The sequence below is a fragment of the Pinus tabuliformis genome, chromosome Q, assembly GCF_031772625.1.
Source record: "Pinus tabuliformis cultivar Carrire ecotype Pingquan chromosome Q, CPIR1, whole genome shotgun sequence".
NCBI classification, from domain to species: domain Eukaryota; kingdom Viridiplantae; phylum Streptophyta; class Pinopsida; order Pinales; family Pinaceae; genus Pinus; species Pinus tabuliformis.
In genome coordinates this window covers 970,773,221-970,787,977 of record NC_142296.1, presented here as the reverse complement: position 1 = coordinate 970,787,977, position 14,757 = coordinate 970,773,221, and the positions used below count along the sequence as shown (strand labels likewise).

The following is a 14,757-nucleotide window of genomic DNA, read 5'->3' as shown; positions in this document are numbered from 1 at the left end:
AATTTTGACATTTGTGGATTCTAATACCTGAATTCAACCCTTTAATTATAATAACTTGGCCTTGATTTCTTAGTGAATTTCAATGCTCCTGATTGAGAAATCAACCTATGTTTTGGTGTTATGAGCCCTCACAAATTACAACAATGATTTTGGCCCTCCTTACTAAGCTAATAGACCCACGTTCTGATGCTTAGAACCTTCATAAATTACAACATATAGATATTTGAGTTATCAACTTAGTGTTTGAATGGATGACCCACAGTTATGAATATGCTCTTTAATGAACTCACCTTCAACCTCTCTAACTGCGATTTGGGCCTCTATACTTTTACTCAAACGCAACCTCAAATCTGCAGTAAATTCGGCCTTTGTATATGCCAAAGTTTGACCCCTTTTATATGTAGAGATTCGACCCTCTTGGGTGATCTAAACCCTCAAGATTTCTTTAGTTTGCCCTAGGGTTTCACATAAGGGTTTTGTGTGTAAGCTTTCTGCCTACATCAAGGTTTCATTTTCACATGGAAAAAATGATAAGCCTCCTCTGCTAAACCCTTTAGGCCGACAAGAAAACCAACTTTGATACAACTATAATATCCCAAAAAACCATTTGACTAAAATTTCCAGAATTTTGCTTCAGAAAAATACATCATAAATTGCTTTTTCCAAAACCAAATCAAATTGCACAATTTGCACCATTAATTTATTGACACAAAAAAAAAATTCTACAATGTAAAAATCCATAAACTACAACTCAAGGTTAACACGAGAAATAATAACAAAACTTAGCCTTATTTGATTAAAAATGGATCTAGAAATACATGCCAAATATGATTACGAGAACATGTTAAAACAAAAAAAAGATATTTGTGTCAATGATAATATCTCCTCTAATGTTATGCACTTGTGAGAGATTTGATTGACCTCTCCTCTTGATCTTCACACTAAGCCCAATGAGTGGATTTGATCGGATCCCTCCTTTTTCTAGTGGCTAGGGTACATGTCTCAATACTGAAACCCCTCTTGATTAGATATGCTAGGGTGGATCACTTACCACCAAAAACTAATCATGTAGATAATATGGGCCCTCACTCAGACAAGCTCCAAGAGCTCAACTCAATAACAACAAAACAATAATCCAAATGCATGCCTAAGGAGTGAGCTCTCATCTCCTTTAATAATCATGGGGCTATTAGAATACCATGGGTCTTTTTCTTCTTTTATTAAAGTGACTTGTAATATTATTTTTTAATTAATTAATTCCCATATATTGCATCATTAATTTTAATTTGTAGCCTATCAGAATGGATAGGCTACTAAGTTAGTTTTTGTTCCCAATGAAAGGGACATTACACTTTGTTAGCTTCCTACTCTCTTGGATTCTGTTGTCGAGGGAAAAGAATGAGGGGCTTCCTTTAATGCGTTGCTTCTTCCCATAATGAATCCGTGCAGTAACTCATATCTCCATGTTTGACCCACGCAAAGTGCATGTGGGAATGTTAGCTTGATTTATCATTGGGTTGTTGTCCATTGCTGATTTGTAGGGTAGTGAGTGTATGGGTTCCTTCAGACTTGAAGTGGGCCGGTTGTAGTCTTGTGGGGTCGATGTCACCTGAGCTCATACGCAATGAAGTGTTATGATTGCTTGTCCTGTCTAGTCGTTTCTCCAATTGTTGCGTACAATAGTCAAAATGGAAATTTGAGAGTGAAGCTAGGAGATTTGTATTATTTTATATAGATGTGAGAGTTCCCTTTTGGATTACATTATTTGAATATCTTATTATAACAAGGGATCTAATTGAAATTAATAACACTAAAATTAAACCATTCCAGTGAAGCTAGGAGATTTTTATTCTTTTATACAAATGCCAGAGTTCCCTTTTGGATTAATGCCAAGTACAAGATGCCTAATTACATTATTTGAATCTCCTATTATAATAAAGGATCTAATTGAAATTAATACCACTAAAATTAAACCATTCCGAAAGAGAACCCCTCACTCCTACAACCCTCACTATATTATGAATTTTAAGGAAATGAAAACAATAGAATATTTTTCCTATTAATTATATATTTGTTTATTGTTTTTTAATTCGAGTTTTATTATCTTTTTATTTAAACACCACTCCCCAATAATTATCTCCACAAATAAATTGATATCAAAATAAAATTTTAATATATCATAAAATAATAAATTATTTAACTAATATTTTAGATTGACAATTATATAAATATTTATAATCAAAACATAAACCAATAAAAATTTAATATATCATTAAAAAAAGATTTACCTAACATTTTATATTAACACATAAATAATAATTTATACTCAAAACACAACCAACACAAAACAATAATAAATTTATTTTACAAATTTATTTTTAAACCATTTTTTGGTACTCAAAACATAACTAACATGAAATAATAATGAAATTGTTTAACAATCTTATTTTAATTACAAATTTATAAGGAAACATAATTAATACAAAATAATAATCAAATTATTTAACAATCTTATTTTATTAACTCTCTAACTTTCGATCAAATCCAAAAGAAAATAAATAAATTATACAACTAAATAACATGATCTTTCCTTGTTTTAATTGCACCACACCAATTTCCCTTCCCCAGGCTGCTCATACGAAATATTAACTAACTTCGGTTACGCTTGAACCAGAGTTAAGTTAAGGAGAATTTCCCTCCCTCTGGCTGCTTGTACAAAACATGAGCGAACTCTGGTTAGCCTCTAACCAGAGTTAAGTTAAGTGGAGTATTATATATATTGCTTACGCTGGCTGGCTGGCTAAATTAAGGGGAAGACGTGCAACACTTGTCTTAGCAAGAAAATGGAAATGGACGCTCAAGTGAAGCTGGCCGTTGCCATGTCGATTCTCCGCGATCGATCACAATCTGCGCGTGACGTTCAGCATTGGAAGAAAAAGGTTCTCAATTATATAATTCTACTTCATTATTTCTTTTTCCTTTGGCTTCGGCAATAATATTTTGTGATTTATTATAAATTGTTTATCAAACTTGCTTTGGCTTCAGCATGAATATTTCGTGATTTGTTATAAATTGTTTCTTTAAATTTGAGAGATGATGTCTTCTTGTTTTCCAGATGAATTTTAGCGTTGTTATTTGCAAGGGCTTCAAAGCTCCAGTTTCATTGAAAAATGCTTTAAAATACAGGAGTTTTGATACAAATATAGGCTGTGACCTGCAAACTTGTGAATTTTTGGCATTAGCTGTTCGAGGAAAATATGTCTGATGCAAATAAAATCTAGAAAAATATGACCAGACCAATTATTCCAAAATTTAAATTCTTTAAAGTGTTTAGAAATGTATGTTTATTATGTTGTCAAAATTGTTAGAATACGAAATAAATCGTTGCAAAACTATTCAAATTATTTTTAATTGACGACTTTACAACACTTCGCTGCTAACTGAAACCCGAGGGAATACATATCAGGAATTCATTATAATTATAATAGAGCTTGTTGTATTAGCCTTACGATTGACAAGGTTCAAACCGAAAAGTTTGAGACTGGCATTTATAATTTATTTAAATTTCAAAATTTCTGTATTTTTAAACCATTTTAAGAAACTGGCATTTATAATTTATTTAAATTTCAAAATTTCTGTAATTTTAAACCATTTTAAGAAGATGAGTATAATGAGGCATTCATAAACCATAAAAGGAAATGAGGAATAAAAAGCCATAAGGAATAGAAAAATTTAATATACTATTGTATGTGTTAATTGCGTTTATTTAGGATAGGTGAGAGAAATTGTTGTTATGCTTTTGATTTAGGTTAAAAATTGTATATGTTAATTGCTTTTATTTAGGATAGGTGAGAGAAATTGTTGTTATAAATTTAATATACGATTGTATATGTTAATTGCGTTTATTTAGGATAGGTGAGAGAAATTGTTGTTATGCTTTTTATTTAGGATAAAAATTGTATACGTGAATTGCTTTTATTTAGGATAGGGGAGAGAAATTGTTGTTATGCTTTTTATTTAGGTTAAAATAATTTAGAAAACCAAAATCATGTAGGCTCTTTCTATAAAATATAAAAATATTTTTTATTAGAATAAAAATAAATTGAAAGGATTAAATAATTAATTAATAGGTTTGAATTTAGTCTTCAAGTTTTTTTTTTGGGATTAGGTTTTAATGAGTATATGGAAAGTGATCTCTTTGGGTGAATCTATGAATATTTCAAACTACAAAAAGTATATATATATATATATATATATATATATATATATATATATATATATATTAACCTTATTTTAATTCTAATTATTTGTTTAAAAATCATGAATATCTATATATATATATTTGAACCTTATTCTAATTCTAATTATTTGTTTAAAAAGCATGAAGGAAAATAGAATACTTATCTTGGGGAGGATCAATGGGACAAAGTCTGTTTGATATCCATGCAAATCTTTCTGTACTATATGGTCAAATAATAGAAGAAAAGTTTTTAAGATGAAATACTAAATAGAAAAGGCATTGTTTACTTAATTTATCTTATTGACTTTTTTATCGATTTGGTGATACAATTGTGGACGAGATTTCCATTTGTAGATGAGATTGCCATTTTTAATATTTTAAAATGTGTTTTTAATTACATAAATAAATTCAGCATCCTGAGAAAACTATTATGAGATTGCCATTTTTAATATTTTAAAATGTGTTTTTAATTACATAAATAAATTCAGCATCCTGAGAAAACTATTATGAGATTGCCATTTTTAATATTTTAAAATGTGTTTTTAATTACATAAATAAATTCAGCATTCTGAGAAAACTATTATACGACTTGAATTTGTGATTCTAACAGATCTTAGCTTAATATCAATGTAATATTCCTAGTGGAAATTTACAATGATAAACAAAACAAACATAGCAAAAACACACACAAAAATTCACAACACATTAAACACCTAGAAATTTCCATAAACTGTGCTGAGCTGAGCCATTTTATTGATATAAATGCTGGGTACAAAGGTGAGATCAGAAAACATGCACTTGAGCTTGCCCAAGGCAAGCTAACAATGCCTAGGTGATGAAATAATCTGCTATAATATGCAAAATGGCTGTCCCCAACAAGCTCTGCGTTGTCCCAGTGAAAACTGCACTGCTGGCTACAAACAATGGCTGTTAGGGCCTCCTCTGGTGCTCAGAAAATTCTGGGAAATTAACCCCGGGCTCTCCACCAATAACCCACAAAAACCAACGAAGGAATTGGCCAAATGTTGACCTTGGAATTTCGGCCCAATTTCCCCTAGCTCCTCTAGCTATTGGATATTTCGACCCACCTGTAAATAAGGCTGCCAAATGCTCCCAAAATGGTTGAGAAACTCAACAAAACTCCCTTTTGGGCTGCTCCTACAATCTCAACCCCAAATGCCTCCTCCTCCTTGTGTCCCATGTGTGGCAATAAAAGGGACTGCGCAAGCCCACGTAGTCTCTGCTAAAGCTGCTCCAAGAACACGCTGAAGTGCTCCTGGATCGATTTGAAAATGATGCAATTCCCTCCTAGGGCTGACACTCGAATTCTACTGAAGCAAGGGGTGAGATTCTCGCCTGAAAATCTCTTGTGCTCAACAGCACATGTAGACTTGGCCTCCAGATCAGGTGTGCTAGTCAAAGTGAATGCTCAAATGATCAAGAATGCCAGAAATGAGTGCCTCCTCCTCTTTTGTCAATGTGCCTCCCGATTTCCCATGTGGGACCAACCATCGAACTCCCCATTGTTTTCCCTCCAAGGAGTGTATTTCCTTGGGGGGCCATATTTCACTATGAGTGGTCCCCACCTTCCACTAGCTCTTCGATTTTTTTCCTTTTCTCTAATGTTTTGGCCTTTTCTTACCTTCAAAACTCAAGTGGAGCCCCATAACCCACGTTTCCTAAGTGAAAATGCAAAATAAGACAAAATTGGCAAATTTGATATTTCCCCTTAGCAATATTGCTAAGTGGGAATATCACAATCCTCCCCGCCAAAATGTTGCTTTTCCTCAAGCAACTACAATGAAGGATGCTAAAGTATTTGCTCTCCCTCCCAAGTGGCATCCTCATCAGGTAGATTACTCCATCTGATAAAAAATTCTTTGATGACCCTGTTTCGCAAGTGCCTCTCACGGGTGTCCAGAATAGCCTCCGGCTCTAGAACCAAGTGCCCCTCATCATCCATGGGTGGTAACTCTATAGCTGCTATCACTTGTTGACCTAGTGCCTTGTTCAGGCAAGACACATGGAAAATGTCATGGACTCGACTGCCCGGGGTAGCTCCAACTCATATGCCACCTCCCCAACTCTCCTAGTGATTTTGTATGGCCCATAAAAGCAAGGCTTGAGCTTCTTGACCCCCTTCTTTTTGACTGTCGACTATCTGTACGGCTGAAGTCTCATGAAGACCAAATCCCCAACCTCAAACACCCTTTCTACTCGACCCCTGTTTGCATAGAATTTTTGCTAGTTCTGTGTAGACTTTAGGTTAGTTTTGAGAGCCCGCAAGATATCTTGGCTCTCCTGAATCCAATCCTTGGCCCCAGGGGCCTTGCTATCTCCAAACATCACATCGGTGAAAGATAATGCATCATAACCATACAAAGCTCTGAATGGGAACATACCTATGGACATGTGGTATGTTGTGTTGTAGCAGTACTCGCCCAAATGCAACCACCGTATCTATGCACGTTGATGGCCTGTCACATAGTTGCGTAGGTAGCCCTCCAACCATTTGTTTACAATTTGTGTTTTCCCATTAGTCTGGGCATGGTAACTAGTACTTGGGTTGAGCTCTGTACGTACCACTCAAAACAACTGTTGCCAAAATCCCCCCATGAACCAGTGGTCTGATCACTGAAAATGGTCTTCGAAAGACCATGAAGCCAAAATACCTCCCTGAAAAATAGTTCAACCATCTAAGAGGCCGAAGACTAGGCTGAAGTGGGCAAACTTCGTCAATCTGTCTACCACCACGTATATGCAGTCCTTGCCCTGGACTGTAGGCAACCTGGTAATAAAATCCATCGATATGCTCTCCCATTTCCCCTCAGGGATAGGAAGAGGTTGTAGCAACCCAATAGGGTGTGTCTGCTCACCCTTGTTCCTTTGGCACATATCGCACTCCCAGACATGCCTCATAACATCATCCTTAAGGCCCCTCCATGCAAAGCACTCTTTGATAGCCCTGTATGTCTTGGTAAACCCTTGATGCCCTGCTAACGGTGAGTCATGGGCAGCCTGCATGATCTTCTCCCTCAACTGGGAGTTGGGCACTAAATAAATCTGGTCCCGAAAGTAAATCACCTCGTTCATCACCTTGTACTGGTCATCCGTCACTGCACCATCAAGGACCTCACATGCAAATCGATCCTTGGAATACTCCACTAGCAATTGTGCCCTCCAATCTGGCGCAATTCTCATCAATGAAATGGTGGCTGGCCTCCTGGACAACGCATTAGCTACCACATTGTGTTTACCCTTGACATACTCAATGTCAAAGTCGTATGCCTGAAGTTTGCTCACCCACTTCTGTTGCCTCTCCTACAGCTGCTTCTGCTCCAAGAAGAATTTGAGGCTATTTTGGTTTTTCTTCACTCGAAACCTATTTCCCACCAAGTATTTCCTGAACTTGGCTAGCACATGCATGATGGCTAGTATCTCTTTTTTATAGATGGAGTATAACCTCTCGTGGGGTAGTAGCTTCCGGCTCTCTAAAGCTATCGGGTGCCTCCCGTGCATCAAGACTAGTCCTCCGCCCTCCCTTGATGCATCAAACTCAAGTACAAAAGGCTACGTGAAATCTGGAAGTGCCAACGCCGGCAACTACTCATACCCTGTTTGAGGCGCTCAAAAGCCTCCTGTGCCCCATCTGTCCACTCAAACGCCCCCTTCTTCCTCAAATCAGTGAGGGGAGCTGCTAATTGAGCGAAGCCCTTCACGAACTTCCTGTAGTAGGTACATATACCCACGAAACCCCTCAACTTTGTCACATTTCGAGGCACTCGCCAGTTTCGGATGGCCCTGATCTTCTCCTCATGTACTCTCACGCCATCCACCCCAATGATATGCCCCAAATAGAGCATCTTTGTCAACCCAAACTCACACTTGGACAACTTGGTGTAAAACTGCTATTCCTCCAAAATTCGCAACACTGTCTCCAAGTGCTGCAAGTTCTCTTCCGAGGTCCGGCTATAGATCAAAATATCATTGAAGAACACCAACACAACTTTCCGCAACTTTTCACGGAACACGTGGTTCATACAAGACTGGAAAGTGGCAGGTGCGTTGGTTAGCTCCAAGGGCATAACCAAGAACTCGAAGTGCCCATAGTGACCCCTGAAAGTTGTCTTAGGGATGTCCTGATCCCTCACTCTGATCTGGTGGTACCCCGAACGCAAGTCGATCTTGGAGAAGAAATTAGCCCCTCTCAGCTCGTCCATCAGCTCATTTATGTGTGGGATGGGGTAGCGGTTCTTCATGGTCTTCTTGTTGAGGGCCCAATAATCTATGCACATGTGTAATGTCCCATCCGTCTTCTTCACTAGGGCGATTGATGAAGCAAAAGGGTTGGATCTAAGTCTAATATACCCAAGTGCCAACAGCTCATGGATGGCCCTCAAAATCTCATCCCTATAAGCCTTGGGATGTCTGTACGAGGTGATAGTCATGACCTGTACCCATGGCTCTAACTCAATCATGTGCTCAAACCCCCGGTCAGGTGGCTGCCCTAGTGGTATGTCTCCAAACACCACCAGGTACCTATCTAAAATGGCTTGTACGTCAGGGTGTGGTGGCCTGGGCTGACCCCCAGCCTCAGAAATCCTCAACTCCACAGGCCATTCAATGTCACTATGCCTCAGGTCAGCCTCCATCCTGTGTACTGAAACAGTCTGTGGTGGGTAAGAGTGTATGCTCCTAAGGACAACCAAGTTGCCATCTGGCCCTGTAAACTCCATCTCCAACTTCCTCCAATCAATAGTGACCCAACCAAGAGAATAGAGCCACTGGACACCCATCACCACATTGGTGTCAAGTACATCCACCACGGAGAAATGATCCGTGATTGAATAGTTCCCCATAGTCACTGTTAGAGTGGGAACATAGCGTGTACACTGCATGGTTCTGCCCCCCGGCATAAGGACTGAGAACCCCTCAAACTCCTTGATCGCGATCCCTCTCCTTTGCACCATATGTGCATCAATGAAGTTGTGGGTGGCCCCATTGTCCACCAAAACTGAGACACGCTTCCCTTGTATTGTGCCTCTGATACTTAACGTCAAAAACTTAGGTACCCCACGTAAAGACACAAGGACCCCTCCTGCTAGTGTGAAAGGGTCTCCCCTTGGTGGTGGTAGTGGTGGTCCCCTCTCCACGTGTGCCACGCTGTCCTCTCTATTTGCTTCCAACTCTACATCGTTCTCCTGGTCACTGTCAGAGAAGACCTCAATGTAGTGGGCCTTGCCCGCTGTGCATCTATGCCCTAGTGCCCACGATTCCTGAGAAGTGAAGCATAGCTTCCTCCTCCGCAGATCTCTCCGGGTCCCCTCATCCAACTTCCTCATCCCTGGTTGGCTCTCGGTGGTGGAGCTTGTTGGAAAATGTAACTAGGCTCGGTCTTCATTTTGTACTTGAGTCAAATGTAATATATTTGTCAAAAGAAAGTGAAAATAATTTTTTATTATTAATTTGATTTGACTTAGTAAAGCATGGGTTTCATGCTTGGGTCATTTGTCTTAAGTCAAGCCTCCATTGTAGGCTTTAGGTTATTTGTCATAGTCAAATTTGTGAAGACTCCTCCATCCATCAAAGTCTCCCTGCTGTTGAAAGGATCCTCTACAAGTCGGCTTTCATAAGGATATATCATGTCGGCTTACATGAAGACACAACTGTTTGAAATGTCATGTTGGCTCATTTGTATGGTCGAACCACTATATATACAAGCACTGGATCTTTGCATTTCATATATAACATAAGTTTGGATTTCAAAGAAACCTACTTTCAGAGATTACACAAAAGTTCAGACATTATTTCAAAGACATATAATTTGAGTGATATCACAGTATGATGACTTCAGTTCAGTGCTACTTTTGTAGAAGAGGCTCGTTGTCTTTACAGAGATAAACTCACATTACTATTGGGTGCTATCACAATGACATTAACTCAGAGCTCTCACGTCCTCTCAAGTGCTATTGCAGTGACTTAAATTCGGTGTTATTACAGTGATGCTGTCTCAGTATCTTGGTGCTATTATAACAATGCTATCACAGTAGATAAAGGAGCTCGAATTGTTTATAGAGGCAATATTTTCAAAAAACAAGTGTGAAGAGGCCCGACTGCTATAGGAAGCCATGGAACTGATGCATGACAAGGTTGATGGATGGAAGATGTCTTGGTCCAGTTCGTAAGGGTCTTGGTCGTCTGTTAATTTTTGGTATGTTCTATGCTTAAGAGCAATTTACTTCAATTTCTTTATTAGCCCAATATCAATATCCAATTTAGCAATCACATCAACATGATAGTAAAATGCAGATAGAACATAAACATAAATAGTAGAAGACAAGCCAAGACAAGAGGACACAAGATGTGGCACCAGCTAGGGACAAACCCTAATTTGGGGAAACCCTTGATCAATTCCTCTTGTATTCTTCAATAGTTCAGCAGAGAGAGATAGTACAAATTTACAAATCTGATAATTTATGACAACAGCAGAAAAGCCCTAACCAGAAAAGTCAACATTGGTCAAATAGGGCAGAATTCTTCCTCTAAACAGCTTGGTCAAACCCAGTCAACTTTGGCCTTCAACAACAAACCCAAACAGTCCAAAACAGTCCGAAAAATTCAGTCAAAGTCTGGTCAACTAAAGTCAAACTGCAGCCAGCAACTAGGGCAGTCAACGCTGGTCAAACCAGAGGTCAGATCACCTCGGTTTCAGTGCCTAGATCTGCGGCCAACTAAGGAGAAGCTGCCTCACCCAATCCGCAGTCAAAACAGGTCAATGCAACCAATTAGTCTTCCTGCAGCTCGGTCAACACTGGTCAACGTAGTCAACTCCTTCCTTCGCACGTGTGAGAGATAGCTGCCCTAATCTGCGTACCCAATCAAGTGAGGGGAGAGAGATGAGTGAAGATGAGATGATGAAATAATGACTTGAGGTCTCCTCCTTTTATATGCAACGTTGAGGATGAACTGGGGGTTAAAATGTTTGTTTTGCTTGTTGGCCGACCTTGACAATTTGTCAATAATACAAATAAATTCATATCTTCATTTTTACATGTCGGAATCAGATGATCTTTAGATCAATCCTACACCTCTCGGAGAGAGGAATCCAAGAAAAATATCAGCTGTCATAAATAAGATGACCCATGTGGAGTTTGGCCCTAGTTGCCAATTTTAACACTCCCTCTCAACTAGGGAGAACTCCATTTGCTAATCCATCTGCCAGTCGATATTATCTCTGCCATCAATGCACTGCTCTACTCTGCTGAACTATGAAGAAGAAGAAGTGATCGAGAATGTATCATACCATTCTCTACTGACCCGAAGTTAGTCCCAGATAAAAGAGAGTGTCTCATACCACTCTTACTGACCTGAAGTCAGTTCCAAAAGAGAGTGTGTCATACCACTCTTACTGACCCGAATTCAGTTCCAATTGATCCCAGATCAATATTGGTCAGCCTAGCATAGGAAGTACGGTAGTACACGATGCGTCCATCGGTAGTACTATGGTCCATATCCTCATTTCCCTACTCATTGGCTAGATGAGAGGTACTTCCCATGAGTCCCAGATTGCATGGGTAGGATGTCTTAGCAGGAGAAGAATGAATCACGCATCTTGCCTACATGTATCGCCACGGGGTATCACAGGGGAAGGCTGAACCACTCACCCTGTACACAAAAAACCACTAGGGGAAGGCTGAACCACTCACCCTGTACACAACAAACCACTAGGGGAAGGCTGAACCACTCACCCTGTACACAACAAACCACCAGGGGAAGGTTGAACCACTCACCCTATGGTTGCTCATCGCTCCAAGAAGTACCCCAAGCCCCTCGAAGCTCCCAGAGCTCAATGTCCATATCATACGGGACCCTCATAAGAGGGTCTCTCCACAACTCCTAGTCGTTCTCGGAAAGTCAAGAATTTGACCTTTCCCAGGGGCTTTGTCAGAATATCGATGACTTGCTCATCAGTCCCGATGTGATGGAGCCTTATTGCTCCTTATTGGACCATATCCCGGATAAAGTGGTACCTGATATCTATGTGCTTGGAGCGATCATGAAATAAGAGATTCGCTGATGATCAGATCCCACTCCGGTTATCGCAGAGGATCACGATAGTATCCAACACATGTCCAAACAACTCACTGAAGAGCTTCCTCAACTAGACAACTTCATAGAAGGCCATACTAGCAGCTATGTATTCGGCCTCAGCGGTGCTCAAGGCAACCGATTTTTGCTTCCTGCTCATCTAGGATATTGAAGCAAAACCCAAAGAAAAACATCATCCAGAAGTGCTCTTGCGATCCACCACACTACCGGCTCAATCAACATCTGAATAACCATGCAGCCTCACATCTCTGGCAGTGTATCTTAGTCCATGAGTGATTGTGCCCCGAAGATATCTCAGAAGATTCTTATCACCGACCCAATGTATATGATGAGGCTCAACCATATATTGGCTCAACGTATTAACTGCAAAACATATGTCTGGACAGGAGTTCACCAAGAACATCAACGCTCCTATGAGTTGACGATACTCAAAAGCATTTCCCAATTCAGGTCCAACAACACTACCACATAACTTCTTAAAGTTAAGTTCCATCGGGTAGTCACATGCTTACAGTCCACCATCCCAAATCTTTCCAATATCTTCAAAACATATTTTCCTTGAGATAGGAAAATTTCTCCTAGCTTTTGCCAGACCTCCAACTGTAGGAAGTAGTGCATTAGTCCTAGGTCCTTCATGTCAAATTCAAAAGCCAACTCCCTCTTACATTTTTGAATGAGAGGGTATGCACCTGTCAGAAAGAGGTCGTCCACATAAAGTACCAGTATGAGAGGTTTATCATCTTCAACCTTAAAGTAAAGGTTCAGATCGACTTCACTTCTAGTGAATCTCAGCTTCATCCGATAGTTATCAATCCTTTCATACCTAGCTCGGGGTGCTTGCTTCAAGCCATAAAGAGCCTTCTTCAACCTGCATACATGAGATTCCCGGTCATGAACCTCAAACCCCTCGGGTTGTTCCACATAGACTTCCTCTTTGATCGAACCATGCAAGAAAGTGGTCTTGACATCCATCTGATGTAGGTTCCATCCTTGTGAGGCGGCAAGGGCTATGATCGAGTGGATGGTGGTGTATCGAGCAACAGGTGCAAATATCTCATTGTAATCTACACCTTCCTTTTGAGAGAAGCCTCGAGCAACAAAGCGAGCCTTGAACTTTTCTGCGCTTCCATCAACTCCATTCTTGATTTTGTAGATCCACTTAGAGGTGACAACCGATTTGTCCTGGGGTCTGGGAACCACATCCCAGACATCATTCTTCATAATAAACTCGTACTCTTCATTCATAGCATCCTTCCATACTTGTTGCTTCACGGCTTCTTCAAATGATGAAGGCTCATTTTGAATGATAGTGTTCATGACGGTCAAGTATCCTTGATACCTATTCGGCTTCTTGCTCTCATGGAAAGTCCCCCTTGGTGCAATATGTCTCTCGACATCTTCGAGAGTCTCCCTAAGCCATGAGGGTCTCCTCTTGGAGGAGGAGGGCTCTTGGGGAGGAGGATCAATAGGATCCATAGGTTCATCAACATCAGGCATCGTCTCATCCTCTTTTTCACCCTGTCTTCTGGTGTCAGCTTCTTTGTCCTTCCTTGGGATAGGAAGGTTGTTGATCTTGCTGAGGGCCATATCTTTGTCAAAGGTGACATCATGACTTATCTCAACTTCCCTTTGACCAGCCACATAAATTTTATAGCCCTTAGAATTTTCGCTATAGCCCACAAAGATTCCTTTCTTTCTAGATGCACCCAATTTGCTTCTTTTCTCTTTCGGCACATGAAAATATACGGGACTTCCAAAAATTCTAAAATGAGAGACATCGGGTTTCTTACCAGTGAACTTTTCTTCGGGAGTCTTGGAGTCCAATGCTTAATGAGGGCATCAGTTTTGAACATACACGGCGGTATTTGCAGCTTCGGCCCATAGGAACTTCGGAAGCCCTTGATCATGAAGCATGGCACGAACAACTTCTACAATAGTACGATTCTTCCTTTCAGCCACACCATTCTGCTCAGGAGTGTATGGTGTTGTAGTCTCCCTCTTAATGCCAACTTCTCTGCAATAATCATGGAATTCATTTGATTCGTACTTAGTCCCATTATCATTCCTCAATATCTTGATTCTCTTCTCGGATTGATTTTCGATCATGGCTTTGAAGTGACGGAACTAGGTGAATGCTTCATCCTTCTTTTTCAAGAAGTAGATCCAGTCTTGCGAGAATAGTCATCCTTAAAGGTGAGATAATATAAGTATCCTCCCAAAGAGTTTACGGGCATCATACCAGATATGTCAGAGTGGATCAACTACAATATATCTGTAGTCCTGCTATTACTGGAGGGGAATGGTCCCCTTGTAAGTTTTCCTTCGGCACATCCCGGACATACACCTTCATGCTCTACTTTGAACTCGGGCATACCTGTCACCATCTGTCTCACATCGGGTAGAGCCTT

At 39.9% G+C, this 14,757-nt stretch overlaps 1 protein-coding gene across 7 annotated transcripts in view; it reads left to right on the top strand.

The window, feature by feature from the left end:
- The first annotated feature begins 2,707 nt into the window (after window positions 1-2,707).
- The window catches only part of LOC149222715 (protein MULTIPOLAR SPINDLE 1-like), a 368,061-nt gene continuing 356,011 nt past the window's right edge, over window positions 2,708-14,757 (top strand). The window contains exon 1 of one of the 7 annotated variants that reach the window (XM_089385595.1): window positions 2,708-2,939. In XM_089385595.1, the coding sequence (XP_089241721.1) occupies window positions 2,844-2,939 (96 nt within the window). In that variant the 5' untranslated portion in view covers window positions 2,708-2,843. The remainder of the gene's footprint in view (window positions 2,940-14,757) is intronic. The other 6 variants (XM_089385600.1, XM_089385598.1, XM_089385593.1 and 3 more) reach the window with 6 other exon arrangements.